This window comes from Cryptomeria japonica, chromosome 11 (assembly GCF_030272615.1).
Source record: "Cryptomeria japonica chromosome 11, Sugi_1.0, whole genome shotgun sequence".
Taxonomy (NCBI): Eukaryota; Viridiplantae; Streptophyta; class Pinopsida; order Cupressales; family Cupressaceae; genus Cryptomeria; species Cryptomeria japonica.
In genome coordinates this window covers 616,076,096-616,097,074 of record NC_081415.1, presented here as the reverse complement: position 1 = coordinate 616,097,074, position 20,979 = coordinate 616,076,096, and the positions used below count along the sequence as shown (strand labels likewise).

The following is a 20,979-nucleotide window of genomic DNA, read 5'->3' as shown; positions in this document are numbered from 1 at the left end:
TAAAAGACTACCTTTTGTGGACAAATATCATAAGTTTTGCTAAATGACTAAAAGGTTTTTGAGAAGAAAGTTAAATATTTGTCTGAACTGGGTTTACAACGTGTTCCAAACAAAAAATTTTAGGAATAGCCAATAGCCATTCAGAGGAAGTTCAATTCTATACAACGTTGTCCAACACATTTATGTTATAGTTAAGTTAGCTACGGCACTTAGAAATAAACAGAAACATAAAGAGCAGTACCATGAAAGAGACGTTCCAAAATTTCCTCAATAGCCATTCAGAGGAAGTTCGATTCTATACAATGTTGTCCAACACATTTTATGTTATAATCAAGTTAACTAAGGTACTTACAAATAAACAGATACATAACAAGCAGTACCATGAAAGAGACGTTTCAAAGTTTCCTCAATAGGTAATGCAGGGAATTTTGGTGATTCGATGATTTCATGAAAAATCAAATTTTGCCTCAGGTACAAATATTTAATATTTTTAACATAGAATTATTTCAAAACAAAAGATTAACAGAAAGTATTGAACTTTACCAAGGGATTAAAACCAGAAATTTTGACTGAAAACAATTAATTAGATTATAAACACTGTTGATGACTAAGAATCATTGTTTTGAGAATGCTTGAATAGTTAATAATATGGTTTGTTTGTTTTCAAATTGTAATACCCAAATCTGGAAAAATTAAACCATACAATGCTCATCAAATAGATATGGAGAATAAAATAATATTCTTATTGTACTTTGAGGTACTGAGCTTTAACAGGATAACGCTGTAGATATATGCCGGGGAATGAGGTTGGGGGGTTGGAGGAGAATAGAAAATAACACAGTTCCCGATACACTGAATATAAAACAGCTAATATAAAACTCCACGGCTGATTCTATTACTAGTGTCAAACTTAATTCCTGATCTCTCTCTTGGCGGCCTTTCTTACATGGGTACCCATTCCAGAACATGCATCACAAGCCTTCCTTGTAGCCAGAGTAAGTATTAATATTTGATAAAATCTCAGTTAAAAGCCTCGGTAGATCCATGGGGAAATTCTTTTATTTATCCTTATACCAATATCTCATAAGTGGATTTTGAACAAAGTTGTTAAAAATGGTGGTTTGCAGGGCAAATCAATTTGGTAGGATCCGAGGGTTGTGATAAGAATTTGATTGACTGTCAAAAATTTAGGCTCATTTGAAATGATCTTTCTTAGAAAATCTCTTTGATCAGGAAAAAAAACCTTTACAAGGATTTTCTTGTGAAACTTTTTTGAAATACAATTTACAAATCTGCATCTATATCATTTTTTTTCCTTTTTGATTTGTGATTGTATTTTGTTTCAAGAAAATTATCTGCAGGAAACTCTATACTACCTGTGCCACCATCTTTTATTTCAGAATCTGTATCATTTCTTTTTCTTTTTAATTTGTGTTTGTAGTCTCTTTCATGAAATTGATTGGCCGGAAAGTCTTCACTAACTGTACCAACATCTTTGACTTCAGCATCTGTATTATTCCTTTTTCTTTTTGATGTATGCTTGTGTTCTCTTTCATGAGAATGATCTGCAGAAAACTCTCTATGTACTCTGTGACCATCGTTGACTTTGGGATCACTGTTTTCTGTTCTTATTTCTCTTTTCCTGTCTTCCTTGTGAATTTTCCTGCACTAATATTCGTGATTGTGAAACTTGGATAATGTAACTTGCAAAGGTAAGATAAATATGCCAATCTGAATCAAAGAACACAATATATTACAAATGAAAGAGAAAATAGTCTGAAAGCAATCTACAAAAGCCATTTGAATAGCAGCTATACAATCTTAGTGTGGATCGTTGAAAAGGGCCTTCATCAAGTCACATATGAAAGGGACAACAAAACATTGATGCCAAAAATAAATTAAATTTCAGACCTCTCTGCCTCCAAAACTGTTGAACCCTTCTCTGACAATGATAATAGCCAGTTGACACAGCCAGTGTTTGGAGGCTTCAAAGACCCACTGATATCCAGGAATGATTCCTCTTGCACACTACACAATACAAAGTTCCAAAAAGAACACATTTAAATATACATTGATGGATGCTTGCTTATTTCATGCAAATTCTACCTACAACCATAAAAAATATCCCGGCAGCACCAAATATTTATAGTCACATTAATTACCCCTTCAGTAATTTAACATATTTTTTATTTTTCTGATAGTGCCAAAGAAAGATAAAAGTGGTAAATCAATTTCAGTTTTTAAACATTATAAACTAAACGACACGTTCCTGAAATTTTCTTCTATTCAGACAAAGTCACAAAGATCGTTTAAACCAAATGTTATATCCTTCAGATGACAACAAATCGTCCCATCATTAAACACTACTAATTGAATTTCCTCTTCTTTTGCCATTTTATTCTTTTATTAATGAAATACTAACACTTAGAATTTACAGTCAACAGTTAAAGCTAGTCAATGCACCTAACCACAATTTTGCTCTTTGCGAATCAGACATCTTCTTTGGCATAAGTGGCAATTTCTTTCTCAGTCATGAGCATAAAAGGGCACAAATTTTAAGACAACCTTAAATTTTCTCCAGTGAAACAACAATAAATAATTACACACAATTTTCCATTGAGGTTGGATGTTCCCTCCAACTAGTTCCCTTTTAAATAGCAGCTATGTAAAAGTAAAACATACTAGCAGGATTTCTATTGGCTTACTTTTGTAGAGGCTGGAAAAACTTGATTTTTGGAATTATATTGCTTGGAAACACTTCTTTATTCCCTTAAACAATTTTGGGAACCTTACATAGTTTCAGATATTTATTTTCAATTTACTTAAATCACATTTCATACTCTGCAATGTGTCAGTCAATTCACAGCAGTCGGATTTAGCATTGTTTTTTGGCAGAAAGTTATATATCGGTCATTCAATGTTTGCAGGAGTAAATTACCCTCCTTTTGACCCTTTGAGATTCAAAAAAGCAACTGATACAAACAGTTCAGTTTATACGAAATCCATTATGACACTTGATGTTTGGCTTTGCCTTGCCTTGAAATCTTACCCCTCACTCTCATTTTTTGAAATAGTCAAACCAATCAAAACATTTTGTCATTTCTTAAAAAAAAAACCTAACAACATGCCTGCAGAAGAATCGAACATGATGGTTGTTTGTAGGGGAAAACAGTAATGCTTTGAGTGCTACAGCAAGTTAATATTCGGTAGCCTTATTCATTGAAAGGAGGCAGTTACATGGACGTGTAAGAAAAGAAAGGCCACCACCAACACATGTGGGATGACCATAAGAGTCTAAAAGTGATTTAAAATGATGTTAAAATCTTGTATGAAGGGCAGGTGGGACCATCTGGTGGGTGGGAAACTATAGTCCTTATTTTAGCAGGCGAACTATTACCACCCACCCACCAGTCAAGCCCTACACTAATTAATCTAGAATAAGAGTAAGGGTGGGAAATATCGAGCCAGGAAGAATATCCCATTGACATGATGTTGGAGTAATGGGAATGGGGGGGTGTAACAGGATAAGCAGGTGGGCCGCACTATAGAAAAGACAGGGTTAATTAATCAGTAATTAATTCACTTGCTAGAATACGCTAGAATAAGGCATGAATGTTACGTATAGAATCTGGGGTTTGGTTGGTAGCCAAATTACTCAACTTGGTGGCCAATCAACTTACATCATTACCTTGCATTGTTCAACGTCTCCCCTGCTTGGACAACGGATTCACAGATCATATGGTTGGTTGTAGAGAAAGCAGATTCACAGATCATTCATTCACCCCTACAATTCTATGGCCCTACTATTCTAAAGGGGGTGGGTGGGAGGCCAACTATAATTGTAGGGCCCTTTGAATAGTAGGGCCCAGCAAACTACGTTGTTGCCCCTTCTCCGATTCACAGAACGTCCCACTACTGACCCCGATGGGAACGGATCTTGTCGCTTTGGTGAATCACTTGAGCCCCGATACATTTTCAGTGCTATGGAGCTAGACCAGTGAGCTATTACGCTTTCTTCGTTTGTCGAAATAATAATAAGTGATAATTGTTGAAGTTATATAGTTGCGAGAGAGCCTTCCTCTTGCATTGGTGATTTATTTTCATATCCTCTGCCAGGCTAGATCCTTCGTAACTGTTCATCCAGCATGGCAAGCATGACATGTGCATTCGTCTTCCTTTCTCATGTAGTCAATTAAGTTCACTACTTGGATTGTTGTCGGTGGCTTATCTGTCTTCTTCCGATTATACTTGTCTCTTCATCTACCGTTTTTCATGAGTTATTGCGGGTGTGTGACCATTTCTTTGGTGTGGATGTCTTTTGGTACTTCCGCGACAGCTATTGGTATCGACGTCTCCAAAAAGATAAGGCGTTCGGTTCAGAATTGTATATATGTTCTTCTTGATGCATGTTCTGCTCTCCGTGGGTAATATATGTATTTCTGAATCGTGCAGGTTGTGGCATAGTTATTTTGTGTGCTTCATCATATAGTCACGTGTAATACTTTTCAGTATTTTTGCTAAGTCCGAATTCTGAGTTTTTCGGCACTCATTGTTTTATGGAGAACAATTGATGTGTAATTTTATGTTTTGAGAGGAGTATATCATTAGTTATCATTCTGTCAAGGAGTTGTATCTGATAAGAAAGCGATTCAAACTTTGTGATAGTCAATTGAAGCTTTCAATATAAGTATTGGTCATTTGAAGTTTTCAATAAAGGTATTACTTTTGCGGGCTGGGTTTTTCACCCTCAAGTGGAGGGTTTTCCTAGGATAAGGTTTTGTGTTGTTGTGCTCTTGTTTTAGTATCTGCTCTCTGTTTTATTTCTTTTATTCTGGTTCATACTCAACATGGTATCAGAGCAGGTCTAAGGAATCGATCAAGAACCAAAAGTAAGTTTTCTTTTATCTCTTTCAGTTGCTTGTTTAAGCCTTTCACAATGGTGAATGGGTTGAAAGCAGAAGACAGACTAGATGGTTCTTCAAATTTCTCTTCCTGGAAATTTAGAATTCTGATTACTCTTGAAGAGAATGATCTTCTTGATTATGTCAATTCAGATGTAGCAGAACCTTTTGTTGATGCCAAGAAAGTTCAATGGAGAAAGAACAGGACCATGGCAAAGGAAATTTTGATTGATTATGTTAAGGATCATCCAATTCCTATCATTTCTTAGTTGGGTTCAGCCAAAGAAATATTTCAGACTCTGAAGGACCTATACAAATTCAACAACATCAACAGAGCTCTAGCCCTGAGACGTCAATTGTTGCATGTTAAAATGAATAAAGAAGAATCAGTTGTTTCATACTTCATAAAAATTACAGAGTTAAAGGATCAGCTCAGTGCAATTGGAGAATCTTTTGTTGATAAAGACTTGGTGATGTTAGCCATGAATGGACTTCCCAACTCTTGGGAATCTTTCATTCAAGGTATTAGTGGAAGAAATAATCTACCCAAGTTTGATCGGTTGAGAGCTGATTGTATTCAAGAGGAATGCAGATTGGAGGCGAGAGGTATTGGGCGTAATCATCATGATATGGAAAATCAAGTCCTTGTTACTCATTCTTCTATGGAAAAAGGCAAAAGAAGAAAGAGGGATAGAGACAAAGAGTCAGATCCTGTTTCAGAACTGAAAAAGGACTTATCCCACATTCAATGTTATAGGTGTGACAAATATAGTCACATTGCTCGAGATTGCAAATTCAGGTCTTCTCATCTAGCTTCTTCTGCAGAAATCAACATAGGGACACCTCAGGAGGAGCCAAGGTCTAATGTAAATTTAGAAGGTTTCTTATTTTAAAATGAGAATATGACATTTCAGCTTCAAAGGGAGCCTGACATTCCATCTTTAGAGGGAGTCTGACATTTCAGGAGTCTCTTTGTCTTGAAGATTTTGTTAATGAGTTCTTCTCTGCGAGAGAAGTTCGAGGTGAAATCCCTTGTTAATGAGTTCTTCTCTACGAGAGAAATTCGAGGTGAAATCCCTTGTTCCACCCTCTAGGAGTAGCTATGGTGGATCCAGCCTCTGGGAGTAGCCATGGTGGAAGTCATGCGTGTGACTCTATGACTTTATTTTCTGTTTTCTGATTCACCCTCTAGAAGTAGCTATGGTGAATATTGTTATGCTAAGATAACATTTTTTATTTGAGAAAATTTGTGATGAGTTTTTGTTGACATCTTCTGGGTTGCAGTTATGTGTACTTGTCATGTGATGACATATTGAAGATCTCTCTCTTGCTAAGAGGGAGTGTTGAAGTTATATAGCTGCGAGAGAGCCTTCCTCTTGCATTGGTGATTTATTTGCATATCCTCAACGTGGCTAGCTCCTCCGTATCTGTTCATGCAGCATGGCAAGCACGACATGTGCATTCATCTTCCTTTCTCATCTCGTTGGTGAAGTTCACTACTTGGATTGTTGTCGATGGCTTATCTGTCTTCTTCCGTTCATACTTGTCACTTCATCTACTGTTTTTCATGAGTTATTGCGGGTGTGTGACCGTTTCTTTGGTGTGGATGTCTTTGGTATTTCTGCGACAGCTATTGGTATCGACATCTCCAAAAAGATAAGGCGTTCGGTTCAGAATTGTATATATGTTCTTCTTGATGCATGTTCTGCTCTCCTTGGGTAGTATATGTATTTATGAATTGTGCAGGTTGGGGCATAGTTATCTTGTGTGCTTCATCATATAGTCACGTGTAATACTTTTCAGTATTTTTGCTAAGTCCGAATTCTGAGTTTTTTCGGCATTCATTGTTTTATGGAGAACAATTGATGTGTAATTTTATGTTTTGAGAGGAGTATATCATTAGTTATCATTTTGTCAAGGAGTTGTATCTGATAAGAAAGCGATTCAGACTTTGTGATAGTCAATTGAAGCTTTCAATATATGTATTGGTCATTTGAAGTTTTCAATAAAAGTATTACTTTTGCAGGCTGGGTTTTTCACCCTCAAGTGGAGGGTTTTCCCAAGATAAGGTTTTGTGTTGTTGTACTCTTGTTTTAGTATCTGTTCTCTGTTCTATTTCTTTTATTCTGGTTCATACTTACATCATTACCTTGCATTGTTCGACGTCTCCCCTGCTTGGACAACGGATTCACAGATCATATGGTTGGTTGTAGAGACAGCGGATTCACAAATCATTCATTCACCCCTACAATTCTATGGCCCTACTATTCTAAAGGGGGTGGGTGGGAGGCCAACTATAATTGTAGGGCCCTTAGAATAGTAGGGCCCAGCAAACTACGTTGTTGCCCCTTCTCCAATTCACAGAATGTCCCACTACTGACCCGGATGGGAACGGATCTTGTCCCTTCGGTGAATAACTTGAGCCCCAATACATTTTCAGTGCTATGGAGCTAGACCAGTGAGCTATTACGCTTTCTTTGTTTGTCGACATAATAATAAGTGATAATGTAAGGAAAACACAGTGCAAAAACGCCTTCCTAATGTCAATTAACAAGGAAGATCATGCAAGAATGCAGTTTAAAACTTTTACAGAACGTTAAGAATAACATAAACAAAACACATAGAATCAACACAGAGACAGAACACCAAGAATTACGTGGGAAAACCCTTTCGAGAAAAAACCCACCACCAACAGTTGAAACACTTTATTTCCAGTACATGAATTTACAATAAAGTTTCAATCTGCAACTACAGGTATTCGTTCTCAGATTCTCACAAACTGGACACTACAATCGACTCACGCTATCAGTATCATTCACCATAGTTATCCAATGGCTTCATATATCAGATTGTCAACAGTTCATCTGAGCAACTGCACTAACGGTTTGAAGTCTAACCATCTGCGTCAGTCTGCATTCATGAGAAACACAATATCCCACATGCACCAGGAAGTCGGGTCGGTTCGTATTCATATACACCGACAAGACCATCTTCAGTGTCCAAGTGTTTACCTTTTGGACTCCGGTTCAAGTGCACACCCATAGTCAATCTCTACTCCATCGGCCATCGGAAAGACCACAAAAGCATTGCTCCGATCTCTCGATAAACCAGCGACTCCACTAATGCGGCTCCACCACGTGGCACCCCTTGATTGGCTCCAGAGTCCCTGCCCTGCCACCTTAGCATGGCCTCACTAACCGCCTGGAATGAAGCTCTTCTTTGTCGCTGGGTCGCGATGGAAAGTCTATCGAGCAATTTCGCTGGGTCGCGATGGAAAGTCTATCGAGCAATTTCCCATCGCGACCTAGCGACTATCGTCGGATCTTTTGTGATCGTCGTCCGATCATCTGCGATCTACTCGGCCTTTAACTCGCCTTAGCTACTCTCCTGCCGAGTCCCACCACTTGGTCGCCATGTCGCAAGGGATAACATTCCGGGCACCTCACAACCTCGGTACAGCAACAGCCGCTGATAGTCCCGAAATTTTACTCCACCGTTGATCTTCCTCAGATCTGCCGTTGGATCTTCTCGATTTGCATGACCCTTATCTCACCTGGGCCGCTCACTTATGCCACGTGTCACTCCCTGATTGGCTTCGAAGTCCCTGTCCTGACACCTTAGCACGGCCTCACTAACCGCCTAAAATGAAGCTCTTCTTTGTCGCTAGGTCGCCATGGATATTCTAACGAGCAGTTTCCCATCGCGACCTAGCGACCACTGTTGGATCAACTCGGACTTGCTCACCTGATAGTCGATCACAAGAAGAGGGTTCCATCGGCCCATCGGCAAGAGTCACACCGACAGCTGTTCCATCGGGATAGGTTACTCCGATCAGTCTGAACACAAGTCAAGTTAATTCGAGGCACATTTCCAACAGATAACAACATAGAATGGTCTAAGAACATATTTTTTCAAATTCTGCAAGAGAGAGATTGAGATTGGACTTGAAAAGGTATGGAACTTTAAGCATGCAACGGTCATTCCAGACTGCACTTTTGGGAATGCAAATTAAAGTTAGAACATCAATCATGTGTGATATTCATCAAAAAAGGAAATTCAGACAAATTTTCTGGCTGCTCAATCCAGATTGTATAATGTTTAATCCCATGGTTTTTTATTTCTTATTCTCCCAAATGTTCCATGCAACAACTTGTTTTTTCTACAAGCACTGACATTGGTATAAATGATATGCTCAAACAATCATCATTTAATTCCTCTGCTCTCACTTGGTAAAGATCCTATCAGAAGTGCTGCTTGAAAGAAGAAACTGACTAATTCTTCAGAACCAGAAAACTATAAGTAGCACCTTCCTTTTGCTTAGGGCTCTTGTTTATTAAACTTGAATATAATTATAAATGGATTCATTTTAACCGGTTTTTAGAAATAACAGTTCATTAAAAGGCACATTAAATTCATGAACTGCACAGATAATCCATGTTTTGCAAAGTGCTACATATTGACTAGACAAAGATAAGCTTAGGATCATACCATCCTTCACGATCTTCAGAAATAAAGAATGGACAATAAACCTTCATTGAAACCCATAGAACAGTTCAGACAATAAGACTTTCAAATAAATTAATCTTTCCAGACTCAAGATGGAATCTTTCTATACTAAACTCCCAAACGTACAACAAACTACGCAAGAAAAAATATTTTGATGCTGTTATTTTCCAATATTACAGATGAGAAATCAAAATTAGGATTGTTATATTTGTAACCAATGCCAACACATGGCCTACTTCAGATAAAATTAATCCCCACGTCAGCCACTAAGGGTATTACATCAAACATAAGAAATAATCCATATTGCTCTAATGGAAAAATTGACATGACTCACTAAAACTTGCCACAAGTTGCAAGTCATTTCCAAAAACGCACTAACTCACAAGTTACGCCTTGGCCAAGTACTCTAAGCAACTCACCCAAGTCTGTGAAAAAAAGGTGCGAGGTTTCTGAAGGTAACTCACATTCCAGAGTCCAACTCACCTAGCATGATAAAAGAAACCATGCACCCAATTTGTTTATTCATTCTATTTTGAAATGTGTTTTTTGTGATTTTTCTCTCCTTTTGGCCAAGCAAAGTTCAAGGCGTAGAAAAGTGTTTGGAACAGTTTTTCAAAGCATGTTTGAACTCAATTTGAAGCATAGCAGGCAAAATATTTTGGGGAAAAAACAGCAAACCAAAAGTACAAGATTTTTTCAAAAAATCGGGATTTGAACAGGACAAAATCGGATTATACAAAAAACTCAAAGGAAGAAAAACCTATTGTTTTTTTAAATTTAAATGCATTTCAATAAAATTGAGAGTTTAGCCATCGGTTACATATCAAACTAAGTATGCATACGTTCCTAATTAAAATTCTACAAATTCTGCTTTATTCTCTTTTTGCTCTCTAGTCCTCAATTGTGATCTGTTCAGATGAACAAGCCTTTCAAATTACAAAAGTAAGAAGCTCTAATGTATCATATCATGGAAGATTCCAAGAAAAAGTTCAGAGCTTCACATGATGATACTGTTAGACCACCAGACTTTTTCATCAATGGGGATCACGATATACATGAGGACTTCACAAACTAAAGAGATGAGAACAATTCTTCTTTCATATGGAAAACAAATATAGTCAAGAATCAAAATTTTAGTTTAAATATTACATCCTGCCTATTAAAACTATTAAATTTTGCTAAGATATTTATGTCCAAAGCTATTTGATTGCAGAAACTAGACATTTGTATTTGAAACTTCAGAGCAATTTGAATCATCCACAACAGATTTAGAGGGTACAAAATTGCATTTTACAGCCATTTGCCTAGTCTTAGCTGCCCAATCTCCAATATCCCCAATTCATTAATCTGAAGGATTGAAGGAAGGAGATCACTTAACAACATACTTGTATAATATCAAGGCTGCAAGTTTAGGCAGATCCTTAGAAGCTTTGAAAACCATAAGAACCAGGGGCTTGCACTAAGAGCTAAGCCAACTTTTGTATCCCTGAGTCACGTTACAATTTGCAGTTGAATGGTAGTAGCTGATTTGGTCGGTGGTTATTTGTTGCTAAATACAACCACCAGATCTTTGAACTAAAACATATTAACAAACAACCTCAATCTCCTAGTGAAAATCACTTTCTAAAATGATAACTACAATATTAATTTGGAGTTATTCACCCAAGTTTGTTTCTGCTATTACTTTTCTATGGCCCTATACTAGTGGAGTGACATTTTGTTCACTCTAATATTAATTTTGGGTTCTAAGAAAACTTGATTCCAGCTCATTAATACATCAAAACTCAAACCATCTCCACAGTGAAAACTGCATACATTGCAAGAATATAAGATCATAGTTTGCAAGAACATGAGATTATGGTTCACAAACTTGGACTTGACTTAAACTTGGCAAACAAAAATTTCCAGCTCCACAAGAACTTGGCAACTTAAAAAACACTTAAATATTTAATAATAAAAAATTAAAAATTAAAAAAAATAACACATAAATTTCATGCAAAATATAGCTCCAAAATGTATCAAATGAGTTTGGTGGGGGATTGTGGGCAATGAACTCAATGAGGTCGAGGGCTAGTGCCCCTCATGGGTTCAAGGGCAACGCCCCTAAAACATTCCTTGTTGCGATATAGGGAGGGGTTAGGAGGCAAAGCCCCTACCATCAAGTCCAATGAAGACCTTCAAAACCACTCAGACCTTCCTAGCACACACCAATTAAATAATTTCCTAACCCTACCATAAATTTCATTTTATTTTAACTTATAAATGTTTATCATAGAAAAAAAATTGAAAACCTTTTTTTAATGGTTAAAATTAGCAATGGCAAGTTCAAGGCAAAGTAGTGGCAAGATAAACCTTGTATGGAAGCATGGCATGTAGGGTGATGTCAGGGGCAAGGTCTGTTGTAACTTTTTGCAAGCTTCTTATAAAAAGGAGGAATCAATAGATTAAAATACTACCTTGCTCAAATACCTACACATGATGTAGTGTCATGGTTGTGAGAAATGGATGCTCTACTTACCAGTTTTGATATGAAAAAATGAAAAAGAAGGCAAAGGAAGCAATACTGCAGTGACGAATACCAATACCAATTCATCTACAGATTCATTTGTTGCCCCACACAATCGTCATCTACTCTCCTATGCTTGTGAAACTCTTGAGAGTTATATTTGTCTTCCTTCTTCACCCAATTTCTTTATTCTATGCAATGTTCTAGGAACACAACATCACTTAAACCTACAACTTGGAATAAAGAGAAACAACATGAAGCAAGGATGGCAACAGCAAACATATGGTACAACAATAATTTACCCCTCAATGTTGCGAATAGCTCATATTAGGAGGGGTTGATAAATGCATTGACAATTAGGAGGGGTTGATGGATGCATAATGGACAATGCAAAGAATTGTAGAGCTGTTGGGTTGTTGGTTGAGGAACGATATCAACATATCTTTTGGACACCTTGTGTTGTCCACTCACTAAATCTTATGCTACAAAAGATTGGGAATAAAATTGACTGGATCAAATACGTGTATGCAAAAGCTAAAGACATCCAAATGTTCATCACCAACCACTACATGTCTCGAGGAAGTTTTACATCATTTTCAAAATTGTAGTTATTGAAGGCAAGTAAAACTTTACATTTTCTGATTTTCATAATTTGATTGTGTATTCTAATTCTTCTTTAAAGCTTGTTTTTTTAATTTTAATCATTTTGGCTTTAATTTCTATTAGAGGTTACAGAGACCGATTTCACATCTAACACAGTTGTCTTGAGATGACTTGTGAAAGTTAGAGAGGCACTTTCTAATATGGTGATTTGCCAAAATTGGTCTATATGAAAGGAAAGCAGCACTGAGAGAGCAACAAAAATTAGGTAGAGGACATTATATGACTCATGGTGGGATTGTGTGGAGTATCTCCTTAGTTTCACCAAGCCCATTTTGAGCATGATTTTCTATACTGACATGGTCAGGCCTTGCATTGGAGAGATATATTATAGCATTGACTCAGTGATTGAGAAGATAAAGTAGATCAAAAATGCAAAAGAGCAAGACCCTGAGGAGATTTTTTCAAACAGGTGCATGCAATTGTTGAGGAAAGATGGAACAAGATGACCACTCCATTACATCTTGGCTTTGCATTGTCTCCAAAATATGACAACAACCAGTTTTTTTTTGTGTCAGGAAAGCTTGCCCCATATAGAGATTTTGAAGTGGCGGAAAGGTACAAGGCAGCATGCCTCAAACTCTTCCCTGAAGATGAATTGTGAGATACAATTACGAATGAGTGCATATATTTTGTGCATTCAAATGGTCAAAGAATCGAGGCTCTTCGTGATAGGTTAAGTAAGGATCCTCATAGTTGGTGACACTTCCATGGCCAATTCTTCCAGCACCTACAACCCCTCACAATCAAAATTTTATCACAAGTTTAACAATTAATGAATATTTATTTTTTAGTATTTAAAATTATATTTATAATTTTTTTATGTCTTTTAAATTCAATTAATGAATATATAACCTTAATTGTTTACTTTGTCTTCATAGGTTGCTAGTTCATCTGCATCAGAAAGGAATTGGAGCACATATTCTTTCATCCACTCAATAAAGCGCAATAAATTGCACTCAAAAAGAGCGGAGAACTTAGTATATGTGCATTCCAACTTGCAGCTCCTTTCACACAAACAAGATGACTACGAGCAAGGGGAGACCAAGATATGGGCTATAAAGCCATAGCATACTAACTTGGATGCTTCCACTTCTCAGCATATTGCATTTGAGGACTCGAAAAGCAAGCACGCCTCTAGTGCAAGTGGCACCGGCATTGCTTGTAGTTCATCTAACATCCCTACATCATCTAATGTCAATGATGATGATTTAGAGAATCCATTTGATGACTAAAACTTAAAAGTTAAAAGTTCCAATTGCTGAAACATTATCTTGATACTATTATTTTGATGTTGAACTTGAAGTTTGAACGAAGAATATTTATCATGCATGTTTTAAATTTTAAATGACAATGGTGGTTTTGTTGTTTAATTGGAAAACTCGGACTTGGCAATGACTCGGCTAGCCCAAAAATTTTATATATTATTTTAAATGTGTTATATAACTATATTGCATTAATTCAAAATTTAAATGCATGTTATTGTATAATAGAAATTTAGAAGAGACGAAAATACTCTAGCGAATGGCCAAAAGTTTAGACATGAATGAGAAAAAGGAATTAAAAGTGTATCCTTAATAATAAAATGGAGGAATGAAACAACTATACAATGTAAGAATGGGAGGTCATTACTATTATTATTCATATATACTTTTCATAAAAACTGATACTTGATGGTGTTGGCAACCAGATCACCTAGCCTGTAATGTCCCTACTAGTTAGAGATCATTAACCTGCAAAACAGATTGTTAGAACATAACAAACATATATATACATATATAAGTAATCTAAATTGCAATTTAGCTTCAATGCTCAATTAACATAATCATAATTCTCATCTAAAAAAGGATACAATGCCATACGTAAGTATGTCCTTAGGCGGCCGTGAGGCTCACCCTCTTGGAACCCCTTGGTCCCAAGCCCTCCAGGAAATCGAAGTTGAATTCGAATCCTGTCTTGGGTGTAACCTCTTACACCCAAGCCCTCCAAGGAAGACCCTTGCCTTTCCTTGCCTTGGGTGATGCCTTCATCATCCAAGTCCTTAGAGGGGATCGGCCTGACCTTTGAGTCTTGTCTTGGGTATAACCTCTTACACCCGAGCCAGCCAAGGAAGACCCTTGCCTTTCCTTGTCTTGGGTGATGCCTCCATCATCCAAGTCCTCAAAGGGGATTGACCCGATCCTTCTCTTCTTGGTTGAGTTTTAGTCAACCAAGTCATATAACATTTTCAGTTCATAAACTTTCCTTTGTGTTACATGAATTCTTAATGTATTCTTTAAATTAACATATACATATATCAATATGATTAACCATCCTTTACATATGCAATATATTTCCTAAAATACCTTGTATTCATAATCCTTTAATATGCAAACTTATGTCACAACATTTACAAGATTATATCTTATCCCTATTTTTATGACTAGTAAATACTATACATTAAGATGTGTATTAATATTTACTAGACCACCATTAACATTACCTAACAACGGACTTTACCCATTACCCAATGTTCATTAACTAATATTAACAAGTATTAATGAGCTTTTACCCTTAATGCCACCTATTAATATTAGTAATACGAACCTATCATATATTATACCTATTATTTAATAGGGAGGAATTCTTACCTTGCAACCTGATTACCTTCTTTCTTTTCCCCCGTAGTCCTCCTCCTTTCTTCTTCAACTTTAATCTCTATACATATCTCTACCAAGGGAGGCTTGTCTCTTTGCAAATAGACACATTGCCACCACCGGTCACATCTCTTTATTAACAAATTGCTTCTTTCTTTTAATTACCTCCTGTCTTAATGAATCACACCTCTTTGCAAATCGCACCACTTTAAAATTAATTTCTTTTTAAAGGGGTTGCTGCTCACTAATGGTTCTCAAACAAATCGGTTCACCACCTTCCTTGACAAATGCTAATCGTTGTAACTTGTTAATGTTCATTTGTTTACACATAGGTTAATTAATTACTATAAACATGAATTGCCACCTTTAGGAATGATTCTTCTTTCTTCCTAACAAATCGCACCTACATGTCTTTGTTTTAACAAGTCGTCCAGAATGCTTTGAAACTCATTTGAAACGTTTTCCTTTTAATCGCTGCATGATATGTTATTATGAATCGTTATGATATGAGGTCTGTTGTTCATTAAGTCGCTGTCATTAATTACTGTATGTTCTAAGAGGCAAACCGACGCATTGTCTTGTCTTTTCTAAAATAAATTTTATCGCTGCCTGAAGTCAGCCATGAACTCGCCCGACATTGATTGTTGCTACGTTGATCATTGTCTATTATATTAATCGTTGTCACTTTTGTTCATTTAATTGCTTATTAGGAAAATCGTCTTATTCATAAGACTACGATTTTACAATTATCTTATTTCTAATTGCTTATGTATATTTACTTCTAACTATCTTCTAACAATTGGTAAGTGCTCAGGGCGTGCCACTCCTTGCCCACATAATCATTTTATTTCTATAATGTTCTAGGTCAAAGATGAGGACATCACAGCATGAATGATTAATATTACTATTAATATTATTAACATCAATTATTAATTACATAATAAATGATAATTTATTAGTATGATGAAGAATCACAAAATCTATTATTAATTACATCACCAGGATGTGGGGTTATGACAACCCTCTCACTTTAGAAGAAAATCGTGAAGTCTCGTAAATGAGACGATTTTCCAATATTATTAATAAATGTTCTAATTATCGTATTTATTTAATCACAATAATCCAATGTCCAAAGAGGGGTTATGACATAGCCATTTCTTTCCTGTTCTTTCTTGTTGTGCCATGCCCTAGTGGCACATCACAAATGCATATAAAGAAGGGTTTGGTGGCGAACCGTCTTGGATCTTCTCACAATAGTAATATGGATCCAATGGAGAACCATTTAAAATGATCTTGCAATAACAATGCTACCATTAACTAGCCGTAAGCCATCCTAAAAATTACAAAGAAGGAGAAAGGATTAGAACTAAGATTTTCACACAATATCAAAACTATAACCAAATGCAACAAGACTAAGAATGATTAATTTCCACACTATCATGAGATCAAAAATATCAGAAATGTCATACCATCAATCCAGATCTGTATGGCCAGCACAAAAAGGATGAATAATAACAAATAACTCTAAAACTATGATGAATGTGTAGAATTAAAGCTAATTGCAGGTTGTACAACCTGATAGGAAGAGGTAGAACCTACTAGAAAGAGATGCAACCAGCGTTTAATTACTAATTTTCCTGTTATGAACTGGCTACTCCATACAACCTCATGCAAATGGTACATACTACAAACCATAATAATATCACCTGCTGCTGTCAAAACGAAATCCCAAACAATATGAAGATTTTATTCACAATTTTTTCAAATTTTATGGCCAGAAGTGGCAGTACAACTTGTATCAAACTAAATGTAATTGCAGCGATTCACTTCAATGATTGCTGCAGCCTGAAAACAAGGATAAATACCAACAAAACCAGCACCCAAACTCAACAGAACTTGCAATAAAAAGTTAAAACATATATTATTTTCTGAATATGTACGGCCTGGCTGAAATTGTATGACCAATTTTAAGACTTGTAAAAGATGCAATTTCTCCTCAAAAATGGTATTAGCCTACACAAGATGTTAAAATCTCCAAAAATATATCTGCTAAATAAGTAACAAAATTACAAATTCATATCATCTTTCTGCAACAACTTGATAATTAAATTGGATTGGAACAACTTGAAAACATCAAGAAATATTTCTGAAACTACAAGCATTCAGTGCTCTAATAATCTCTTAAACGAAATCACTCAAATGGCTAGGAGAATTTTTGCTTTTGAAATCATCTTGCCAAAGGGTTTTCATCCTCGAGCAATAGAAAAACTCATGTTCGTTCTCTGAAGATGAAAATTCATAAAACAAGCAAAAAGATCTTATTTTGAAAACAATCTGCCTTCTATAACTTTTTCAAAGGAATATAATATTATTTTATATAATTTTTCCTTAAAAGTTATAAAATATCAAAGTATCCTTTTAAACACTCACTTCTAGGACCTAAGGCCTGCCTAATTTTTAAATTCACTTTTAACAACCTTTTTAAATAGTTAAATATAAATCGCATTTTTAAAATATAATGTAAAGTTACTTTTTGAAAAATTTAATTTAATTATCTAATTATTTATCTTTTTACCTTTTTAGTCAACAAGAAAAAAATTATGGAAATAGGCTAAGGGTCTTCATTAACTTTATTCTAGGGAAGATGACGTGACTTTCAACTTAAGGGTTTTGTGGCAGCAGTCTGCTTTAATTTTTGTTATTTAATTTGTGAATGGCTAAATAGGCAATAGGTGTTGAGTAACGGACATGGCATACATACAGCCATTTTTGGGTACAAACAGGTATGTTATCCACTCCATATATATATCATACCATATTCATACCCATGTCAGGTACAGCAATACACATGCCTGGTTAGTGAAGGTGCCATATCCTGCAACCCTAATTGTTGCCTTAAAAAAATGTTTTTTTAGATAAAACTGAAAAGAGAAATAATGCAAAACAATGGGCATAAAATAAGTATGCCTTGGATTGCCATAATGATAACACAAAATCATAAGATATCTCACAAATGCCACAACATGAACAAGGGAGTATTTCGAAGACAATACAAACTGAGTGTAGGATTCAACAAAAATAAAATTGAGAGTCAAAAACACAACAATAATGGCATTGGGAAGAACCAACAATCACAGAAATGTGGAAACAAAAATGTTTATACCAGTATTTATGAAAGCTGAACTGCAATGAAGCTTTTTTGGAAAATATAATACATGCATTCCTAAGGACCTGAATGGCCTGGTCTCATTCCAGATAAGGCATACCATATCTGTGTTGAATTTTTTACCTGGTTGCTCAGTCAGTTTTCCTCTCTGCAGAGGGGTAAATCAGCAGCACTGTACAATAGCAGATACAGACCTGTCCACAATTGAACAATTGGTATGGAAAAGGTGCACGCATGAAGAGTATAATACCCAGTTATGTAGGAGAGGGTACATGCATGTTTGCAGAAAAGATAATGTTCCAGATTTGGAAGTCTAATTTTAGACTTTATATTTTGCTTTTTCCTATTTTTCATTCTAATTTCGCGCTAGTCGAGCGTATTTCTTTTCAAGTTAAATGAGAAGACAGTGTATTTGCTGTTTGCTTTCCACTGTGATGTATTTGTGGGTTCATGCATTAGAAATCAGCAGCTTTGATAGAAGTTACCAGGTTTATATTTCCTAGTGTTACGGTTTAATTTTCCGAGTGCAGAATCTGCTTACCATAATCTGATAATTTAACAATCTAGACACCAAATTCTGAAAGCGTCTGATATGTATCCCTCCCATATCAGATACACTGGAGACTGATACAACACAAGGACCCCGAAGCATTCAGCTACTTGAGAAGGGTGGCTATAATTACATCAATGACTAAGGGTTAACTCAAATAGGAATTTAAACAGGATATATAATAAACATGAAAAGGATACAACAAAACAAGCTTCACTCTATTTATGGGTGTGAGACCACTCAAAAGTCAAAAGGCATGAGAATGATTTCCTACCACCTTGAACCCAAGTTAATATTTTCAGTGTGAAATAGTTGCTTGAACTAAAGCCCTCTATCTTCATTCATTTTACACCTTAATATACATTTCATATCTTTTTGCAAGAAGAAACACTTCTTTCCATCCAACCCCATAGCCATGCCACTAAACCTTGTGTCCTAAGAGAAACAAAACCTCAGACAAGAGAAGAAATGTTTAAATGATAACATAAAATTGAAAGAGCTTTTGAAACTAATTAAAGAGTACATTTGAATCTTCGACCATAACCAACTCTTGTGCTAACAGTTAGAATGCTAGGGAATATAGTACTTATAGATAGTGATATTGTCTAGAAATAGATACAACGGGTATTTTTTTTACCTTTTCACAACAAATTTAATCGTGCTCCCAAGTGTTATGACATGGCCACTGGAGGTGCTCGCCCATAAAGGAATGCCAACAACCTGAAAAAACCATGAAATGCATGAATACACGACAGACAACAATCGACAAAACATTACACACCAGTCTCCAAAAAAGGGTGCTAACAATTATACCCAGGAAGCAGATGCATATAAAGTATCTTGTAGTTCTTACATTATCTTGATAGCAAAATTCTTCAGGTATATCTTCAAATGCAACCGCTGCATTGAAGATTCCCAGTAAAATCACCCCAATATAATCCTTTTCAACCTTATTCACCTTGCCTTCTGCAATCAGCAAATTTTCACACGAATATGCATTACAAGGAAATATCAGCATTCAATAAAATGCTGTGATTATCAGCAACCAAAATGACTGCAACGTGTTTAACATAGCAGAGATTTCATGATATTATCATCTATAAATACAGCAATGCTGAAACTATCCAATGAAATAATTGCAATTAAAATTTGAGGTAAGAAAGTTACCAAATCAACTGTGGTTGCAGAGAAGTACAAAAATTAGCACTATATAGAATTGGCAAATATATACATATATGTATCTAACTATCATATGGAAAAATACATGCATAAACACATAGCCAAAAACAAAATTGACAGTCACCCAGACCATCATAATGAAAAAATTGCATATTGATATATCAATCATAAAATAGATGTCAAAAACAAGGAAGGAAAATGAAACATGGTAAACAACATAACATATTGATTAGTATTGTCATCTATGTTGCTAGTTCAGGTTCAGAGTTCAGGTTTGGCAGTTAGCTAGTTTTCTTTTCTTGCCAGTTCGGTATAGATATATACATATATACAAATATATATACACAGACACATATACATATACATACATACAAAATATACACACACACACACACACATATACATATACATACATACAAAATATATATATATATATACACACACACACACACATTCATGTGTGTGTAGGTTCTCATCTTGGAGAACAAGGTTCAATCTCCCCAAGAACATCTTAGTGCCAACATGCTGAAGTGATAACCCTGCTCCAATGATGTGTGATGGGCCCATAGTTGATGATAGAGAGAAAGCAAGTAGAATAAGAAGTAGTTTCCCTATAGGAGGAGACTAGGAGAAAGCAATCAAGCTATAGGATCAAAGGATGGATAAGACAAAAGCATATGCCCTACAAGAGGAGGCAAGAAGATGAGGCCCTCAAGCCATAATTGCACCACAGGAGGAGGACCATGAGTTTAAAATGTCAGTGCAGCAATATCCCCTCAAAGTAGAATATTACTTAAAAAGCTATCTCCACGAATTATATGGGATCTGTATTCCATGAACATACCCTAGAATTTTAAGGGCAGGGGCCCAAATAG

The 20,979-nt window shown here is 35.9% G+C and overlaps 1 protein-coding gene across 4 annotated transcripts in view; it reads right to left on the bottom strand.

Annotated features, from left to right (window-relative positions):
* Positions 1-632: 632 nt before the first annotated feature.
* The window catches only part of LOC131043484 (DNA-directed RNA polymerase I subunit rpa43), a 57,447-nt gene continuing 37,100 nt past the window's right edge, over positions 633-20,979 (bottom strand). For 3 of the 4 annotated variants that reach the window (XM_057976688.2, XM_057976687.2, XM_057976686.2), the window contains 4 exons: positions 19,779-19,891; positions 19,563-19,645; positions 1,912-2,028; positions 633-1,663 (listed from right to left, as the gene is read on the bottom strand). In XM_057976688.2, the coding sequence (XP_057832671.2) occupies positions 1,285-1,663; positions 1,912-2,028; positions 19,563-19,645; positions 19,779-19,891 (692 nt within the window). In that variant the 3' untranslated portion in view covers positions 633-1,284. Of the gene's footprint in view, positions 1,732-1,911; positions 2,029-19,562; positions 19,646-19,778; positions 19,892-20,979 lie in introns of all 4 variants that reach the window. The other variant, XM_057976689.2, reaches the window with a different exon arrangement.